The sequence below is a fragment of the Argopecten irradians genome, chromosome 16 (assembly GCF_041381155.1).
Source record: "Argopecten irradians isolate NY chromosome 16, Ai_NY, whole genome shotgun sequence".
Classification (NCBI taxonomy): domain Eukaryota; kingdom Metazoa; phylum Mollusca; class Bivalvia; order Pectinida; family Pectinidae; genus Argopecten; species Argopecten irradians.
Window position 1 is genome coordinate 30,967,023 of NC_091149.1, and position 20,631 is coordinate 30,987,653.

The 20,631-nt window shown below is 35.1% G+C and overlaps 2 protein-coding genes across 2 annotated transcripts in view; one reads left to right on the top strand and one right to left on the bottom strand.

Annotated features, from left to right (window-relative positions):
• Positions 1 to 17,031, top strand: part of LOC138310705 (uncharacterized) — a 35,233-nt gene extending 18,202 nt beyond the window's left edge. Inside the window, exons 3-9 of the mRNA XM_069252039.1 lie at positions 4,111 to 4,265; positions 8,796 to 9,098; positions 10,392 to 10,505; positions 12,341 to 12,376; positions 13,379 to 13,432; positions 13,655 to 13,813; positions 15,048 to 17,031. Of these exons, the coding sequence (XP_069108140.1) occupies positions 4,176 to 4,265; positions 8,796 to 9,098; positions 10,392 to 10,505; positions 12,341 to 12,376; positions 13,379 to 13,432; positions 13,655 to 13,813; positions 15,048 to 15,326 (1,035 nt within the window). The 5' untranslated portion in view covers positions 4,111 to 4,175 and the 3' untranslated portion in view covers positions 15,327 to 17,031. The remainder of the gene's footprint in view (positions 1 to 4,110; positions 4,266 to 8,795; positions 9,099 to 10,391; positions 10,506 to 12,340; positions 12,377 to 13,378; positions 13,433 to 13,654; positions 13,814 to 15,047) is intronic.
• A 1,725-nt stretch (positions 17,032 to 18,756) lies between these two features.
• On the bottom strand, positions 18,757 to 20,415 carry LOC138310157 (proprotein convertase subtilisin/kexin type 5-like). The gene is made up of 2 exons (XM_069251282.1): positions 19,204 to 20,415; positions 18,757 to 18,948 (listed from the first exon to the last, which is right to left on the bottom strand). Exons 1-2 carry the CDS (start codon positions 20,413 to 20,415, stop codon positions 18,757 to 18,759), a joined length of 1,404 nt encoding a protein of 467 aa, XP_069107383.1.
• Between the last annotated feature and the right edge of the window lie 216 nt (positions 20,416 to 20,631).

Below are 20,631 nucleotides of genomic sequence, written 5' to 3' on the forward strand. Positions count from 1 at the left end.
GTAGTATTCTGGCAAAGTTCCTTATAAAAATCACTTGCTCCTTTTTATGCTTAACAAATATTTCTAAGTTTTTTGGGATGAATGGGTAATTTAAAATCCTATTGGAAATTTCATCTGATGAGAAAGTCTTTTTAATGGCATTGATTACACCTTGATACGTAAGAAAATCTGTATGCATATTAAATTTCTGATTAAACTCATATAGATTGTAAAACACAACATTTTCACTATTTTTTATCATATCATTCAGGACTACAACACCCTTCTGAAACCATTCTTTATCAAAAAAACTTTTATTGTTAATTTTTATTGATTTATTTTGCCAAATAGGAACTTAAAGTACATTATCATTTTTGTTTTTAATATTTTCAGACTTTAAAGTAAGTTTACACCAACTTTTGAAAACATCTTTCCAAAACAGGTTTTCACAGTTTTGTTGACATTTTGAAATATAATCACTACCACAATGCGCTAATATGTTTTCATTACCAAACCTTTTAAAATACAAGCTCCATTTTCCCTCTGATGTGTACAACCTACGTATCCATGTTAGTTTCAGGGAGTCAATAAAGGATTCTAAATGAATCATTTTAAGTCCACCCTCATGAAAACTTTTAATAGTTATATCTTTTTTTATCTTCTCAGATTTACCATTTCATAAAAAGTTATAGAGTTCTGTATTCATTTTTTTTAAATAGGCTATTCGGATTTGGCAATGCTATGAATAGGTGATTAAATTGAGATATCAGAAGAGACTTGATAATATGTATTTTGCCAACAGGTGTGATATTTCTTTTCTTCCAGGTATTTAAGTTTAACTATTTTTTTATCATAGTTTAGTCTGGGGATTCTATGTAAATCAACACTGAAGTCTATACCTAAAACTGTAAATTTTGTTATACCCCATTGCAAATTCCATTCTGGGAAATATATATCATCACTATATTTTTTACTACTAATCCACACAACTTGTGTTTTGCTTTTGTTTATTTTCAGACCAGATATTTTTGCAAAGTTATTAAGCTCGTTCACAGATTCCTTCAAAGATATTTTCCTACCGTCTAAAATAAGGGAAGTATCATCCGCATATTGAGAAAGAACTATTGGAATACTCTCTATATTTATACCTTTGATATTCTTATTCTTTCTAATTCTAATCGCAAGTATTTCGACACATAAAATAAATATATAGGGAGCAATAGGGTCACCCTGACGACAGCCTCTTTTGACTTCAAAGAAGTTTGAAAGATTTCCACCTTGATTTATATAAGAATTTTATCCATTTACAAATTCGGGACCAAAATTAAAAAAAGAGAGAACCCTGTTAATAAATTTCCAACTAACCGAATCAAAAGCCTTTTCAAAATCTATAATTAAAAGCATACCAGGAATATTAATATCTTCTGCAAATTCCATAATGTCATAGATCAATCTAGTATTTTCACCTATATACCTACCTGCAATAAACCCTGTCTGATCTCTACTTACAATTTGTTTAGAAAAAAATTCAACCTACATGCAATTGAGCCAGATGCAATTTTATACACAATATTAAGCAATGAGATTGGTCTCCAGTTTTTTAAAAATTGTCTAGGTTTATCCCCCTTTGGTATACATGTTACAATTCCCTGCTTTTGAGTTATAGATAATTCCCCTTTTATAAAACCATAATTAATAGACCTAACAATGAAGTGTCCTAATTTTCCCCAAAAACGTTTTAAAAAATCTGCAGTGAAGCCATCGGAACCAGGACTTTTGTCATTCTTCATTCACTTTAAAGTATTAGCAGCTTCCTCAATAGAAATAATTCCCTCTAACAACATAGATTCTGTCTGATTTAGTTTTGGAACATCATTATCATTATTTAAAAAAGTATCAAGATCAATATCTTCAATTTCATTACTGTTACTGGCATATAAATTCTCATAAAATAATCGTACTTCATCTAAAATGTCTTCTTGTTTTGAAATGATTTCTCCATTATCTTTCTCTATAACTGGAATTATTTTTGAAGTATAGTTCCGGTTTTCTAGGCTTAACAAATACTTGGTAGCTTTTTCACCTTCTTCAATCCATTTGGCTTTGGAACGTATGATATTACCCTTCAGTTTATGTTGCCTTATTTTTTCTAACTCTTTCTTATTTTCATCTAATTCTTCAAAATCATGATTGTCCTCTCTTACCTCTAAATATCTAATAGACTCTATCAGAGTATCTTCTTCAATATTTTGAAATAGTATAAATTAGGAGAATACAATCTAATGCCAAAATGAAAATAAAAGAATGAATATATATATGTGTAAATAATTATACAAAAGGAAAAAACATAATTGTACGATGATGAAATGGCTGCGTGACAGAGGCACGAAATATAACATAAACAGATAAACATTATCATACACACAAGATAACAAATATTAATTCACTATATATATTAAAATTAAACAACTCTTTGGTTATTTTTGTTTTGTTATATATTCAAAAATATTATCTTTAAAGACTGTTTTTTATTCTTTATATATGTTTTGACAATGCTATTACATATACATGACGAGCCAATTATGAGTACAGAAAAAAAGTATTAACAGTCAGATGATCGGTAAGGCCTATTGGGCCTCTTGTTATTATTCTTCCACACATAAATCTGCATACACAGGATCTCCGAAAAGGAGAGATATGCCCATGAACTTGTCACCAAAACTCAATATGGCCGCTATGACCGCGCTTCCGGTTTTAAACTTATGTCAATATCTCGTAAACGGTTTGCCGAATTTCTTTCTGTTTTGGATATTTTATATAGAATCAGAAATGGAGGAACTAACTAATTTTAAACTTTCCTGTAAAACGATACCTTCCGATTGGAAATAAGGGTCAAAGTTCAAAAGTGCAATTTTTTTCTAGAAGGTCCAGATATATGATTAGATCTGTAGCATGCTGACCTAAATGGTTATTCAGTGTGTTAAAATGATTGACCTTAACCCATATGCAAGGTCAAAAGGGCCAAAAATACTAAAATCTTCAAATGACTTCTTGTGAAGTTCTAGATGACCTAGTGACCTAATATTAAATTCGTAGCATGCTGACATAAATGTTTATATCAATGACATTGACCTTCCTTCAAGTTCAAAAATGCCTAGATACCTAATATCAGGCATGTAGCATGCTGACATAAATGGCTTGTTATATAACTTTGTTAATATGATTGACCTTGTTTTATATGCAAGGTCACAAGAGCCTAAAATCTTGAAATATTTAAACTACATCTTGTCAAGGTTTGAAAGACCTAAAGACCCGAAATTAGACCTGTAGCATGTTGAGATAAAGGACTAACTTTGTTTATATGAATGACCATGGTGGGAAGCCCGTCAAATAGTCCGATGACAATTTCTAGTTTGAGATTTAAAACGGTTTCTTGGAATATATGATTGGATTTATCCTAGATCAGCTTTGCAGGGCCACCACTTATTGGCCCCATGTTGTGCTTATAGCGGTTTGGGACCCATTGAAGGATCATATGGTCGCGAGGTAGCCATATTTGGTTTGGTTTATTATTATTATTATTATTATTATTATTATTATTTTCATTTTTTTAACAGTCAGAGTCATGTAAGGACAGTCTCCCATGTATGAGGTGTATAACGTGTGTAGTGCGATACGCGTATTTTTGGAGACTGCGGTTTACATTAGTGTTGTGTCTTCTTGTCATGTACGGACGGCCTCACATGTATGCGATATGTACCGTGTATGAAGTGCGTGGTGCGTGTTTTGAGGAAACTGGAGTTTATTCGTGTTTTGTCCTCTTGTATAGTGGAACTGTTGCCGTTTTATAGGGCTATATCACTGGAACATGCCGCCGAAGACGCCAAGCAACACACCCCACCCGGTCACATTATACTGACGACCGGCAAACCAGTCGTCCTACTTCCTGTATTTTAAGCGCTAAGCAGGAGCAGAAACTACCATTTTTGTAGCCATATTGAAGTTTTACAATTGGAACTTTATATCGATTTTCAATGTGCAGTTTATTTGTTATTTAATTGATAGAGTAATATAGTTTTAGACAAATATCCTATTAAAAGCCAGAAATGTTGGGGTTATTTTTAATTTCAGAATCAATTGATCTAGTTTGGGGCAACAGAAATGGCAAAGTTATTCTTCGAAAATATCCAGTTGCGATGTCGTCTGATCTATGCGGGGGAATGGAGTATGTGTTTCCTGATCTATCTCAGGACGACATGGTGAAACTGAGGGGCGCACATATAGAGGTATTTCCAATATTAATTAAAATGATCTGTTATGTAATTTCTGCAATAGTGTTTTCTTAAAATTACAATTATCTCTTGAAAGATGGGTTCCCGCATAAGTTGCGCTCAAAGTCACTTATCGGAAAAGAAATATCTGGTTTTCTCCAATTTGTTTTTATACAAAATCTACCATGTAAATCGAAGTAAAAGTAATTGAAATTAACGTAATTGTCTCTGATCTAATTGTAACCTACAAAATAAATACAACATCACGTGTGTAGTATTATCGGTTAATCTTGCCTTATTCCTATAGTAAATCATACATGCTAAGTGCCACCTAGTATTGCTATATTTATCGTTTTTTAGGCCTGGTCGTAATATTTCATGTCATGTGTAATCATTTTGAGTGGATAGGTTTTAGCTCTTTAGAACTTCCAGTAATGTCGTCTAAAATAAACAACGCAGACCAACACCACAATCGTTCGTCTTTTACCTGGTAACGAGAAACTAGACAACGTGTACGGAATGTGCCGACGGTTCCCGATCGGCCTAGCATTCGGAGCTGCGCATGCACGTCGTGCTGTTTACGCGGTAAGCAAGGAAAATAGCAGTGGCCGATTTTTAACCAATCTGATTAAAATACAGATCCTTATTATCACTACGTTGGAAAAGAGGCTCTATCTAACGGAGTGGTTATAAGGATATGTATTTCAATCAGACTGATTTTCAACGAAAGTCTGGTCGTTGTTAAATATGTAGTAGGAGAAGGAGAAAGGTTTGCAATATCATCATGAAGTTCCAAAACTACTGTCCGATAGGTACAAATTTCCACGTGGGTTTACAGAAGGGGTACAAGACACATGTATAATAAAATATAAAATAATAATACAGATATTTTTGTTGTTATTATGCATTTAATTTCTAGAAGTGTGAATAGAAATATGTTACAATAATATATAGATGTAAAAATATGGTATTCATATATTTTAATATGTTTATACTCCATTTTCGACCGCCGCGAGAAAAAACAAGGTCGCCATTACGTATAAACATTGACAGAATATACTACAAATATCAGCTTGAGACTACAAATTAAATCCCGAAGTTTCCCGAAATATCATACTGACATTTTAATAAGCGATTACTGTTTCTAATTCTTACTTTGTAAAACACCTTACACTGTTTAATAATGACTAAATAAAAACTTGCTTTCGTATATTACCCCAAGCGCACGGGAGCCATTACGTAGAGTACTGCCGAGATCCCGAATTTCGTCCTTTTCCAGAGTCTTAAAATTACGTACTCTGGTTAACTTTTTCGTCAGAAATTTTGGAATTTAGTTTATGAAATACAAATGAGTCAGTTTATGGTTACCTTTTTTTCATTTTTTAAGCAGAACTTGGAGTATTTTAGTATTCTCGAAGCCGTGCGCAATATGTCTTGGTCGGCATTGACAGTACTACTATATGTATTCATAAATTTAAATGTAGTCTATCTGACATGTATTCAAATGATTTAAAAGTAACTTCACTTCACATAGCAGCCAATGGAATAAAAGCGACTGAAAATTTAAAAAAAATAAACTTCTACAGCACGAAAACTGAACGATTTCACCATTTAATTATTTATAATTTTTCTTTGATCAATAAAAACATGCATCGACCAATTCAAAATGCTACAATTTTTTTTACAAACAATAAATAAGAAGACATGTACAACAATCTAATGTATACATCTTCATTTGTATTTTATGATATATTAACAGAAATTGAACAGTAAGTATCAAAATTATCATACAAATGATCCGAGGATTAAGAGACAGTTTTACTATTAGTCCTGATTTCCAGATACATGTACAGTAGAAGATGGCGAATGCATCATCATACTCTAGTTTTCATAAGAGCGCAGCTCTCTGCGCGGCCAAAGGCCGCGTAGAGCGAAGCTCTACTAACCATAACACGTGTGTGAGCATATATATTCTAATACATTCCAGTACCCCTTGGACTTTGAAATCGTGTCCCGCGGGAAAAGTCTCGCGCCTCCATGTAGGCACCCATGTTTTAATTCTCGTTATCAGCACTGCGAGATTTGAAATTTTCTGTACTAGACGAAACGTGTCATCGGGATACACTTTAAAATTACTTTAACTTACATATATACAAGAACAACGGAACAAATGTATTGGTCAAATATAATAATATGGTACTCTGTATGTTCTCAAGCGCACGGCACCGTCAGCAGTGACGTCACAAAACTTGACGCCAAAGATGACGGCACTGTTTCCCGCGAATTGTCATAAAATGTGTGGCATATTTCCAAGTTTTCTCCGCATCTGATGAAAAGTAAATTGAACTATTGCATTTGGATTATATCGAATTCTTTCCAACTATTGATATCCTGTGCATGTCAGTGAAATATATTTTATTGTTAATCTCGTAGAAAAATGTAAACAATATAAAGTTATGATGTTATATAATCCTGTATTTACATGACATGGAGCTGCGCTCTTCTGAGGCTTTGCCTTAAATTCATAATAATTCTCAATGTCCGATAAACGACGTGTATAGCTTATATTACTGTCTAAATAAAAGCACCTCCCTCGCGTTTATCATAATTACATCTTTGTATTTGTAGCTCCGACGTTGTTTAAAATGTTAATTTCTAATCAAGACTACCGACAGAGAGACAGAACCCGTCCGTCTATCGTTCGCTGTGTTCGACGAAAATGTGTTACCAACAAAATCGGCATCTTAGAAACGCTTAATTTATCAACGTTATAATGCATGTCACATCCAAACACTGAAATAATTTCGACGCTTTGATGCACCGAATCGGGAAATCCCTATCTATTTATAGACAGATCGGTCAATCAACTATTTTCAATCAATTTTTATCAGTCGATCATTATTTTATAGGGGGTCACGTGGGGTACAAATGTACCTACGTCCAATGAAATTGGCGGAAAAACCAAGACAAATAATAAAGTGGTTTATAGCATTCCTTTAAACCAAGGTATATTGGTAAAGAACGAAATATATATCTTTTATAAGTACTTATTGAGATAAGTGTTGGTAAATAATTAATAATATTATTAATTTCCCCAACTATGGGCTGTGGCCTGAGGTGATCTACAAATGTACCAGCGAAGTCATTCACGAGCGGCCGTGGTCTGGCTTCAACACTAAATCTACACAAATATGTTTCGCAATAAACAATTATAAATATAAAAATATAAATGTCTGAAACCTCTGAAAATATAAGAAACCATTTTGAAATCAGATTTTGCAAGTATGAAAGTGTATACTTCTGTCAAAGTATCGATTGTGTAGCATAAATATTCGTATCTATCATTGTTTTTATTAGTCGCCATACTGTGTTTGTACCTTTGAGGACCCGCATGTAAATTTTCTGTGACGTCACGCCATCTTTTCTGAATTGTCCTTTAAAAAAATTTCTGATGTAATTTATCACATTACGCACCCTCTAGACAAAGCGTGACATCAACTGGATCATATTATATTTATATCCTTTCAGGATTATCAACGTGAAATTAACATAGTATGTGTAAAAAGATAGGTCTATTGTCCAGTAATAAAATTTATGATTTATTTTCATGAGAGTAACAACACCCACAATTTATTTTTTTCTGTCGATGGCATTTCCTTGTAATAATTTTATGTTAACGTTTATTAAATTTGCCCAGTCTTTATGTTGGTTGGTTTTTATTGTCATTTTAATAACTTTCCACTTCATTTATATCAAAAAAGGAACGTTCAAGGTGATAATCAAGTTTATTCGCGTTGAGATGCGCTTGAGAAAACTAATGACTGGAGAAATTATGCAATATTTGATTCTATTTTTATCGTCTTTTCCTCTAATATGCCCACAAGAAATGTACATATTGGTAATAAATGTTCTGGTTTCGTGGTTAAAAAAATCACATTTATATTCGGGAACCCATCTTTAAAATTTAAATGTTGCAGTAGACCTTTTATTTCAGATTAAATCAATATATGATTCTCAATACAGCTCCTCAATATCAGTATGGCTGATAAGAGGATCTGACAACATCCATAAGGTGTCACATTCTGGTGACCGTTAGAAATCAGATTGCTGCCTTCAGAATCTTGAAGGTGAATTTCAGGGAAAAACGCCGTCAGAACGATTTTCTTGTACGTAGTCGTCTCGCCCAAAAGCAAAACAAATGTAATTGTATATGTGTAATTGGACGAAATGTCTTTTTCAATTGATGTAGCAAGGTGTAGAAAACTCGATCTGAACTACATTTGGTGTAAAAATCATGCTAACATGATCCCTTATGGGATGTTGTCATATTGCATTATGAGATCAAACGGACTGAGGTCCTTGCTGAACTGCATACTCAAACAGGAAATGAAAGGTACAGAAACTATTGGCCTTACCCATATATTAAAATATTACCGTAAATAATCCGGTCGTAACAAAGAGCACAAACTACAACTGGTAATATAATAATTTCTAATATGGCCATATTATTGTATTTGATATATTGTCACCATTCTTTGAATACAGGATTCTGCGACACATTACAACTCAATTAAAACAGAAATCAACCAGAGACATTTGTTAAGTCGATATGTTTTGATCTCTACATTTCTCACAAGAAAAACAACGTGTGTGTACACTGGAGTTTCCATGGCGTGCCTGACATTTATATTCTCAGTTATGTTCTTCATGTATTGGGGAAATGAATCACTTCATGCTAAAGGCACACAATATTTGTTCTGGATTATTGGTTCATTCCTTGCAATACCAGCAGGTCTTGGTGTAAGCTCAGGGTTGGTAATAATCTGGAAGAAGCAAGTGAAGTCAAAGGTACGTTAATCTCTAATACTCTCGAAAGTTTATAATCTGTAGGTTTAATACCACATATATTACTTAACTGTATGTCTATCTGTACGTGAACACGTGTAAATGGGCGTATGTATATGTCCATTAACTTAATAAGTATAATTTCACAAATTATGATTAACTTCGGCTGTAACTGTATCCTAATAAAAGATAGAGAGAAATTAAGATAACAAACAAGAGCTGTCAACAGTGCTTTTAAATCACTATTCGTCGTAAGATATTTTATGTATTTAATCGAATTTCTTTAAAAAGAAATCCTTCGAGAAAGAAGATCAGATCTGACATAAATGGTTATGACCCCCTTAGGGCCGGAGGGGCTGTTATCAATAATAGGAATTCAGGAATTCTTTAAATCGCTTTTTAGGTCATCTGACCCGAAGGGTCAGGATGACCTATAGTCATTATGCTTCGTCCGTCGTCGTGCGCCGTGCGCCGTCCGCCGTGCGCCGTCCGTAAAATTTTCACATTTTAATCTTCTTCTCAAGTTTGACCGGTGGGATTGAGCTGAAACTTACATGAAATGATCCTGACATGGTCCCGACAAAGTGTTCTTATTTTTCGGGTCGATCTGAAATCCAAGATGGCCGCCACAGCCGCCATCTTGAAAACACATTTTGAACTTCTTCTCAAGTTCTACCGGTGCGATTTGGCTGAAACTTGCATGAAATGATCCTGACATGGTCCCGACAAAGTGTTCTTATTTTTCGGGTCGATCCGAAATCCAAGATGGCCGCCACAGCGGCCATTTTGAAAACACATTTTGTACTTCTTCTCAAGTTCTACCGGTGCGATTTGGATGAAACTTGCATGAAAGGAGCCTGACATGGTCCCAACAAAGTGTTGTTACATCTCTGGTTGATCCCCAATCGAAGATGGCAACCATGACACTATATCTAATTAATTTCCTATATGATTATTGCAAAGGTAATTGACCGTTAAGGCCCATGGGCCTCTTGTTGTCATAAAATATGTGATGGATTGTAAATGATGTCCTTTGGGGAAAGGGGTCACATTATGCATACACAATGTATATGATGGCAATGTCATAAACATACTTGGGGACATTTTTTGTTTAAATGATAACTTTAACGAATGTTGGCAAAACAAATGATATAAGCTTTTTAAGATAAATTTTGTTATTTACTAAAAAAAACCGTGTATACAACAAATGTATCGTATCACATGCCAATATATTTCAACATTACAAAGAATGAAATTATGCACGTGCTTCTATCGTGAATTTTAATCCTTTGTCAGATACTCACAGGTCTTAAAGCTGTTGCTCTAAACAAAATGAAGCTGAAAAAGAGCAAGTTCATTGTTTTACCGAAGTTTTGGACGACGGATTTTCCTCTTACTGAAGCCCTCCATGTATCCTTCAACAAATATTAATTTAAATACATATAAGATATATCAACATAACAATTTATATCAGCATAGCTAGTGATGTTTGAAATAGCTATCAATATAACATACCATTTGCAGATAAACCTTAGTGTTTTCTTTGTTTGAAAGTGTATGCCAGTTTTATGGACGGTTTTATCCTAGTTTTATCAGAAGTTGTTACATATGTCAACATGCGAAATACTTCTGTAATACCACTCTCGGCACCTTTTGGTATCGAGATAGATATTCACTCTTCTGAGTTCAACACCCATGTGATACAAATATCATTTATGAAACTTGAAAATCCTTATCCACATTAAAAAAGAACTAAATATAAAAAAAAAACTTGCAAGACAATGTTTAACAAGAAAATACACATGCCATATAAGGACCTAAGCAAGTAAATGTGCTTGCCATACAATAATTGTTCGCGTCCAAATCCCCACTTCATCGCGATACTTAAACTGAATGGCGGATATTAAAGGGGTACGAATGGCTAAACTTCTTCCCTTCAATTCACAGATATAGTGGAATAAAATACACTATATAGAGTAAATGATCACATCGATCAAAATCAGTCACAACAGTTACCAAAATGTCTTAGTAGTCATCAATGACATCATGTCTGGCTTGGGCATAGGACTAAAACATGATAGCACATCATTGTGAAATTTTGTATAAGAAATCATGACACCATTAATTAGTATGTTGTTGTTTTTATGAGGTCACCTGAGACCAAGTCTCAAGTGACCTATTCTAATCGCCATTTGTCCGTCGTCGTGTGTCGTCCGTCGTCCGTCGAGCGTCGTATGTTCGTAAACAATTTACATTTTCGATTTCTTCTCCAAAACCGCTGAAGCAATTTCACTCAAATTTTGCACAAACCTTCTAAGGCATAAGGCCAGTCAAAATTGTGAATTATATGACCCCCACTCCTCCCAGGGGGCTGTGGGAGGGGCCAAAGGGGGGAAAATTGGCTAAAATTTCAAAATTCTTCTCCACTCACAGATGTGGTAGAATCAAATACTCTTCATAGATAGAACGGTCTCAAGGCCCTCTACGAAAATTGTGAATTATATGACCCTTGGGTCTCAGGTTTCCCCCTGGAGAAGGGGTTAAGTTTACTATAGTTTATATTGGGAAAACACATTTTCGAGCATTATTTGGTCATTTATAATAGGAAATTAGTAAAATGTTGTCAGAAATATCCCTATGAGATGGCCATTGAATCCTATTAACAAATTTTTCATGACTGATCCCCAGGGGCCTTAGGGGAGGGGTCAAAATGGTTCAAATAGGCCAAAAGTTCAAAAATCTTCTTTTGAAATTCCGGAAGTGGTAGAATAAAATGTTCTTCATAGATGGAACGGTCTTAAGGTCTTTTACAAAAATTGTGAATTATATGACCCTGGGGTCTAGTGTTTCCCCCTGGGGAGGGGTCAGGTTTACTATAGTTGAAAAACATTATTTGCTTAGTTTTCATAGGAAATTAGCCAATCTGAGTTAGAAATATTAGCCTGATATAGCATTTTAACGTCATATCCATATTGGTCCAGGGACCAGAGGACCGGCTCCAAAAGGGGTCAAAATGGATAACATTTCAAAAATCTTTCTTCTGAATTCACAGATTTGATGGAACCAAATACTCTTCATAGATTAAAAAATCTAATTTATAAAATCACTGACGGAGTTCAAGGGCCTGATGGGCAAATACATAGTGGTTATATATCTTTGTTTCATTCTGTATATGAACGCAGGTGACCGTTAAGACCCATGGACCTCTTGTTATTATAATTAGGTTTCCCTAACATTAATAACAGATTGTGTTTGTATACTATGACATCAGCCCCTGTTGGGTAAGTAGCCCGTGTGTTTTATTTGTATTCTAATAAAAGTATCCTTTGTCGGTTTGTTGTATTCACGTTCTATTAATAGCCAAGGCCATGTAAGGATGGTCTCCTCTGTATGAAATGTGTATATATTTTTTGTTTGATTGATTAATTAGCGTCCTATCAATTAACAGCCAAGGACGACCTCCCATGTATACAGTGTGTAGCGTGTATGTAGTACGCGGTGCGTGTATGTAGTACGCGGTGCGTGTATGTAGTACGCGGTGCGTGTATGCGTGTATGTAGTACGCGGTGCGTGTATGTAGTACGCGGTGCGTGTTTTGCGGTATGTTCCTGTTCTGTCACATCTTGTATGGTGAAACTGTTGGTCTTTTTATTGTGCTTTATAACTCGAGTATGCCGCCGAAGACACCAAGCAACCCGTTTACATTATACTGACAACGGGCGAACCAGTCGCCCTATTCCCTGTATTCTGAGCGCTAAGCAGTATCAGAAACTACCATTTTATAGACTTTGGTGTGTCTCGGCTAGGGGACAGAACCCAGAGCCTTCTTCACAGGGGCAAGCAATCAACCAAAGGCGAGGCATGGAGGCACGTTCGAATTTATTTTCTTTGCAATAGTGAAAATTCCTATACATTTTATAGTGCAGTCTCAATTACAATGTAAACATAACGCCGTAGATACCAAGCAACCCAACCCATTCGGTCACATTATACTGACAACTACCTTAATACTGAGCTCTAATCAGGAGTAGAAAATACTTCTTTTATATACCAGATGATGTTGTATTTTTACAATGATTTCAAATGGATTATACGTTAATATCAACCGAAGGAATTATGGGTATTACGTCTTTTGTATTTTAATAGAGAAAAAGATATCAAAGTTTATCTTTTTTTAATTTGTAACTTTACAATAACTATGCAATGACGCTTGAGGTCATAATGTATAATGTTGTATGGTTTAGTTATAAGTATAATTTTACATATTTCATTTGTTATCACAGACACACTTGAAAGAACATGTCGAGTGGTTTGACAATTCTACTGAATATATCAATGTAAGTATAACATGTCTCCAGTTTTCATGTTATTAAGTTCAAAATAAATTTATATAACCATGAACCATATTCTATGTCGTGGTGATATATTTTAAGCCATTAGAAAATACTGACCCATGGTTTTTGTTATCATTTAACTAATTTGATGCTCACAGTTCTTCAAATTAGGAACTTTTTCAAACAATAACAATAATCTCTGTTACCGGCTTTTTTATTTTTAAGGAGAGGTGTGATCAGCTGTTTAAAGAAATGATTATGCAAAGATACTTTAACAGTGAGGATTTCCCGATAACAAAAACCCCGAGACACCCGACTGTGTCGTCACAACAATGCTTTTGTGAGGTTTTAGAGGATAAATACGGAAGCAAATATGAACAACTGGTAAGATGACAGCGAACACAATGATACTCATATACATTACCGAATCATAAGTTATATAATCATAACATTCCATATGTACCATATGTTAAAGAAATGGCGATAACAAGGCATATATTCACGGTTCAATATTAAAATAACATCTTATACTTCTATCTTTAATAAGATCGATTTTCGCTTTGAAGTAGGTTACAATATAGAAAATTGAAATAATAGCCCTGTTTTGTATCATTCAAAAATAAGACTTAATCAATATCACACATGGTACCGACCTTTGTTGTTTGATAAATTAACGTCCTATTAAAAGCCAGGGTCAGCGTGTATGAAGTGTGTGGTGTGTGTTGCGACTCTTGTCTATTTATGTAGTGTATTCTTGTATAGTGGAACTGTTGCCCTTTTTATAGGGCTATATCTCTGAAGCATGCCGCCGAAGACACCAAGCAACACACCCCACCCGGTCACATATTGACAACGGGCGAACCAGTCGCCCCACTCTCTGTATGCTAAGCGCTAAGCAGAAACAGAAACTACCACATTTATAAATAATTGCGTATTTCGGCCTGGAGATAAAACTCAGAGCCTACCTCACAGAGGCGAGCGTGGTGGTGTCTAGGGAGATGTTAGGAACCAATTCTAACTGCATTTGAAAACGATTGAGATGAAACTAAATAAAATAAAAAAATATATATCTTGTAATCAATTGCATATTTATTTGATACACTCATACAACTGTCCAATTAGGTTCAATAAATTGACCCGAAGTAAGAATCGATCGTACTACTTTACGAGTTAATTGATTTCTCATTCTGTAATAAATACACACAGAAAAGATATTACATACTTAGAGTATTGTAATTACCCTTGGATATAGACTTTATCTTAAAACATTCATTAAAATCCAAACGGACAAATATGGAAACACTTTGACAAATTAAAAGACATGTTATCTCCTCAATATAACTCCTTACGTGCTTATTATTGCTTATATTGATGTAGTAGAACTGTGTTCCTTTTTACTTAAATACAACTTTAAATACTAATGGTTCAGTATGTTGATCTTTTGAGATCGAGAGTTTTAAACAGCACTGATCAGTCCTACCTGTAGAAACGTTCTCTTATAATAACAAGATAATTTTGGCGTAATTACGATAAAGGAGTTTGTAACATTATTTAGCTCCTGTAGAAGTAAATTATTGGTTTTTACAGTAATATCCTTCTTTAACATTTGGATTAATAGGAGAAACAAACGGAACAGACTGAAGGCGAAGACACGTGTCAGGTGGAAGTCCTAGGTAGTGAAGAGACTTGTCTGATGGAAGTCGTAGGAAGCGAAGAAACATGTCGGATTGAAGTCGCGGAAACGGAAGATACGTGTCGGATGGAAATTGCAGGCAGTGATGAAACGTGTCGGATGAAAGTTGCGGGAAGTGAAGAAACATGTCGGGCGGAAGTCGCAGGGAGTGACGAAACCTGTGTGAAGGAGGTCGTACGTACTGGATTGTCAGAAAACACATAGTTTACAGAAGACACAAGACATACATTTGGTGGACGGGAAAACTAGTGTTAATATGGAAACGTTTACTCATCATACATACTGAACAGACAGTCTTTCAAATCAAGATTATTCAATGGCAATTCTCGTTACTTTAACATAACTAAGGTGTTTTAATTTGCAATGCAATGAAATGTACTTTTACGACCATAAATTACACAAAAATCAACATGAGTTACAGGACATCTTCCAGAAAAAATTGGAATTCATTAATTATTTCACTTTTACGACCATTGGTAACTTAACAATTTATAAATTTCAACATGCGTCACAAGACATATTCAGGAATATATAATTGATTTACTACAAATTACTCATATGCAATTAAAAGTGTTGTAACAGTTATTGTGGTTAATGACGGATATGATGGCATCATCAGATACACCACACCTTCAACTTTTTGTGGATAAGGGGCAGGTCGCCTCGAAAGGAGGGGTATCACTTTGGGCTGTTTTTACGGTCAATCAGTGATAAGCAAACTATTTTGCATGAAGATATCTAAGAGTCAGCTGCATATTATATGCTATTAGGAATATCCATTTTTTTCTTAATTTAAATCAATCAAATGCAAAAGATATTTACTTTGTTCTCTGTCAGATTAAATTACATTTTGAATGCTACTGTAACAGTTAACTGTATATTCATACTTTACTGCTTCTGTTGTGATGTAAATTTAAGTTCATTATTTTAATTCATTATTCCATTTTTTACCCAGAATTAACCCTGGTTATTCCCACAAGGATTGAATAGGTGATAAGCAACTCAAGAGAGTTTAAAGCATAAATTGTATCAAATTGAACTAGAACTAAACAATCAAGACAATTTTTGAAGATGTTTATCTTGTAATGGAAGTCGTCGATATCAGAATATTTTTAATATAATAATGATGGTTATTTATCTCGATCAAGGTGCCTTTTTCAAAATCCAGCACCATGCTCTTTTTTCATGTGGGAAATACTAATAGAGCAAGATATGCTATACAAAATTGTTTTGTATACAAAGGAGGACAAATTGTATAAATATTTAGGAAAACAACTTTCAATTGATAAGTTTACATAAATTTCCTTAATGTACTTTTTTTAAGAAAGAACAACATTTAATGCCCCAGATATAATGCACATCTGAAGGCTGCCAAGGTTGGGCCCTTGAGGTCAGCCTCCAAAATTACGAACAAAATGTCCCCACTCAAGGAGGGGAGGCTACTCACTACAAACCTTACACAATATGACTCATCACATTAATCTCATATTATAGACAAAATTGAAATTTAACACTTGTAAAAGGCATATCAGCATGTAAATGTAGTGTTTTGGCATGTGATGGTATCACCATATGTTTATATAGTATTACTGATCTAGTGAAAAAACACTTGGAGTCTATGTAAATATCATATCATCTATATTATCATCTATATAGCATTCATACAATATTTCATTTATTATTAGTAAAGCATATCATATAACACATATAATTTGTTAAAGTAAAGATTTTTAAATAATTGATATATATTTCTATAATGATTCATCTATGTTTTTAATACATATCTTACTAGCGCAGATCTATATACATGTCTATATACATATGTATATTTTGTAGAAGATAGATTTATTCCTTTATATATGGTTCCAAACGTTAAAACGTTGTTGGAAGTCTTTCCATATTGAAATAAATTCCTTTGTTTTGTTTTTTGGCAATCCTTTTATATAATTTGTGCATTTTTAGTCGTCATGTTTCGTCCGTCGTCGTCCGCCTTCCACAGTGAGTTAACTTTTCACGTTTTGAACTTCTTCTCAAGTTCTACCGGTGCGATTTAGCTGTGGCCCTGCAGGTAGGGCGTTAGAATTGTACCTGCTACCCCTATTGCATGATCGTAAAAGGCGACTAAATTTAGGATCTTATCTTTTCTCTTCTTACTACTGACGATGTTTCCTAATGCCTCCCTTGGTACCGCCTCACTTTTGGTCTTCAGTTGAGCGTTCGCCCCTGTGAGGAAGGCTCTGGGTTCTGTCCCCTGGCCGAGATACACCGTCGTCTATAAAAGTGGTAGTTTCTGCACCTGCTTAGCGGTCAGCAAACAGGGTGTGGGACGACTGGTTCGCCCGTTGTCAGTATAATGTGACCGGATGGGGTGTTTTGCTTGGTGTCTTCGGCGGCATGCTTCAGTGATATAGCACTATAAAAAGGGCAAAAGGTCCATTATACAAGAAGACACAACATGAATATACCGTAGGCTCCCAAAACATGCACCTCGCAAAAACCCAAAGCATTCCTCACAAGGGCGAGTGATCAATCAAAGGCCAAAATTGAGATGATGTCAACGAAGTAAGGAAGAAACAAATCTTTAATTTAGTTGCCTTTTACGATATCAGTCAATAAGGGGATCCGGTACAATTCTTACGCCCAACCTGCAGGAACGTTAATATCAGTGTAATCCCGTTCTTAGTTTCAGGGAAGAAGTCGTTTATGTGGAAATAGCCAAATTGACCCCTTTTGGCCCCGCCCCTCAGGCCCTAGGGGGCCAGCCCGGCCATTTGTACGATTTTCAGTCAGTACCCCTAATTTGATTAAAATACAGATCCTTATTTTCTCTGCTTTGGACACTTCTATTGAACGAAGTGGTTATAAGGATCTGTATTTTAGTCAGATTGTCAGTACCCCATAAGGATGCTACAAGCCAGATTTTGTGAAATTCCGACCAGCGGTTATGAAGAAGAACACAGAACAATATGATATATCGCACAACAAGTTTGTCAAGTACAGCCAAAAATAAAATATAAAAAAAAGAGATCAAAGTTGTCATCTGACAATCTTGGTAACAGTCGTCGTATAGGAAATTAATTAGATTTGACACTATTGTTCGATTTTTTTTCAATATTTTGACCGTCTTTTAAAAAAAAAGTTCGAAATGTGATTGCGAGATGGCGGCTGTGACAGTCATCTTGGATTTCGGATCGACCCAAAAACAACAACTCTTGGTCGAGACCATATCAGGACCATGTATCAGGCGAGTTTCAGCTCAATATAACAGGTGGAACTTAGGAAGAAATTTAAATTATGAAAAGTTTACTGACGACGGACGAAGCACGATTACCCTTTTGAGTCAGATGACAAAATAACAAAGTAATGTAGTACAGTCATACCGATACACATATTTACAGATAATAATTATTAACAATTAATCAACATCACGCAATCATTGGGCATTAATTGTATTACTAAGATGGCGCATTATATTTTGCTGTTAGAGCATTTTTTGTAATTATTTCACATTTTTTTCATATCAATGGAATCGTTCCTATCATTATACATTATTAAAAAAAACTTTATTGTGACTAGTCTCTGCTATACAGACCTGCAACTGATTCAGTCTCCTTCTTGCATTGAATTATATTGTTTACACTAAACAATCATTGAGCTCCAGGTCTGCGTCACTACCGCGCTCATGTTGTGATAAATCTCCCTCAAAATGTATTGTTGATGTTGCACATTCATACTTTACGGAGTTGTTTTGTCTCCCCTTGTTGCCGGTATGTCTGAATAGCTCCTCTGATTCGTCTGTCATTGCCGCAGCGTCTGGGCCGTTACTCTGCAATAATACATCGGATAACTGAAATTAATCTGACTACAAAATATATCACATTTGATAAACACTGACTTCATTAACTTTACGAAAAGAGATAATTATTACAGCTTTATTTAGATCTGAACCCTCCTAAATCCAAAAAATAATTTCAAAGTAAATGTCTATGGAAGGAAAGTTGAGCACTGATAGTTAAATGCCACTTGGACATTTGAATTAATAAAATGTAGCAGAGATATACGTTATAATGCCTGTACTTACTGGGTTACGGGATATAGTTGGTGTTTTACACATGAAGAAGACACCAATTATACTGAGTACAGCAATCACACATGTCACCACAATAGCAGCAACAAGGCCAGGGGACATTTTGATACACTTCTGTTCTGATTTAGAGAAGCTCTCGGTGATTGAACAATGTTGTAGACACATTGAGTCAGTTTTAATGGGATCGGACGCTGGACATGTCTTCTCGCAGGTTCTCGTCGACTCTACGGCACGGTGCGATTCTGGACAGCTATCAACACAAAGTGTCCCGAATGTAAGAGAGGGACAGTTTGAATAGCATCGCGTGGAGTCTTTTTCTTTAGCATATTTCTCATTAAATGTGTATGGATGAGATGGTGGACAGTGGTCTAGACATCGTTGCCCCAGAGCAAAATTTGGACACTTGTTTACGCACCACACTTCTTCAAAAATAAACTCTTTTTCCGTACAATTTTTTCTGCACATCTGTCCACGTGTAGAATTCTCTACAAATCTAAAACTATTGGGACATTTTGTTGTATTCTCACATACATTGTTTACAACTAGCTTCTGTCCGCATGTCACAATACATCTGTTACCATCCCGGACCAATGGATGTTTACATTCCAGTTCACAAGTAAAACCTTGTGGAGAGGGTGCTGTCAAATTTAAGGTTTTCGGACATTCCTTCACGCAGGTATAATTCAGCACAAACGGACTACTATCAGGACATTTTATGTAACAGGTGCGGTTTAATTTGACATTTGGGATGCACGTATCCAAACAGCGATCGCTCACTTGATCTAGTAAATGTGATGCTGGGCATTCAGAAACACAATGTTGACCAAGTAAGAGGGGATAACGCGATGGACAGTTATCAACGCATTCGGTATTATTTACAATTTTCTTGTTACATGTTGCATTGCACGAATAAACATGAGAATACCAGTTTGTGCGTATGTTATAGCGAAGTCGGAAGTAATTCTCTGGGCACTTGTGTAAACATGAATTGTTCAGCGGATAATTCACTAAATGATCTGGACACTGATCATAGCAATAACTTCCCCATCTGTAACTTTCTTCTGGACACGCTTCAACACACGAAGATATGTTATAATAAAAGTTAAAACTTCTTATAAATGTCTTTGACCTATCCGAGGGGCATTCGTAACTACAGAAAGGTCCATAGATAACGGTTGAATTCGGACAATGCTCTACACAGTACATGTAACGGTCTGGAATCCTCCATCTACTGTCTTCAGCGCAGGTATATAAACATGAGTTAGAAACAAATATCGTTTCATACTCAGAATTATGTAATTTCGCACTCATGGAATAGAAATCCTTATCTGGTGGCCGACAAATTTTCATACATGTCCCATCATTATTGTACATGTATCTATATTTAACATTTTTGGGACACGAATCTTGACAGTTGTAATT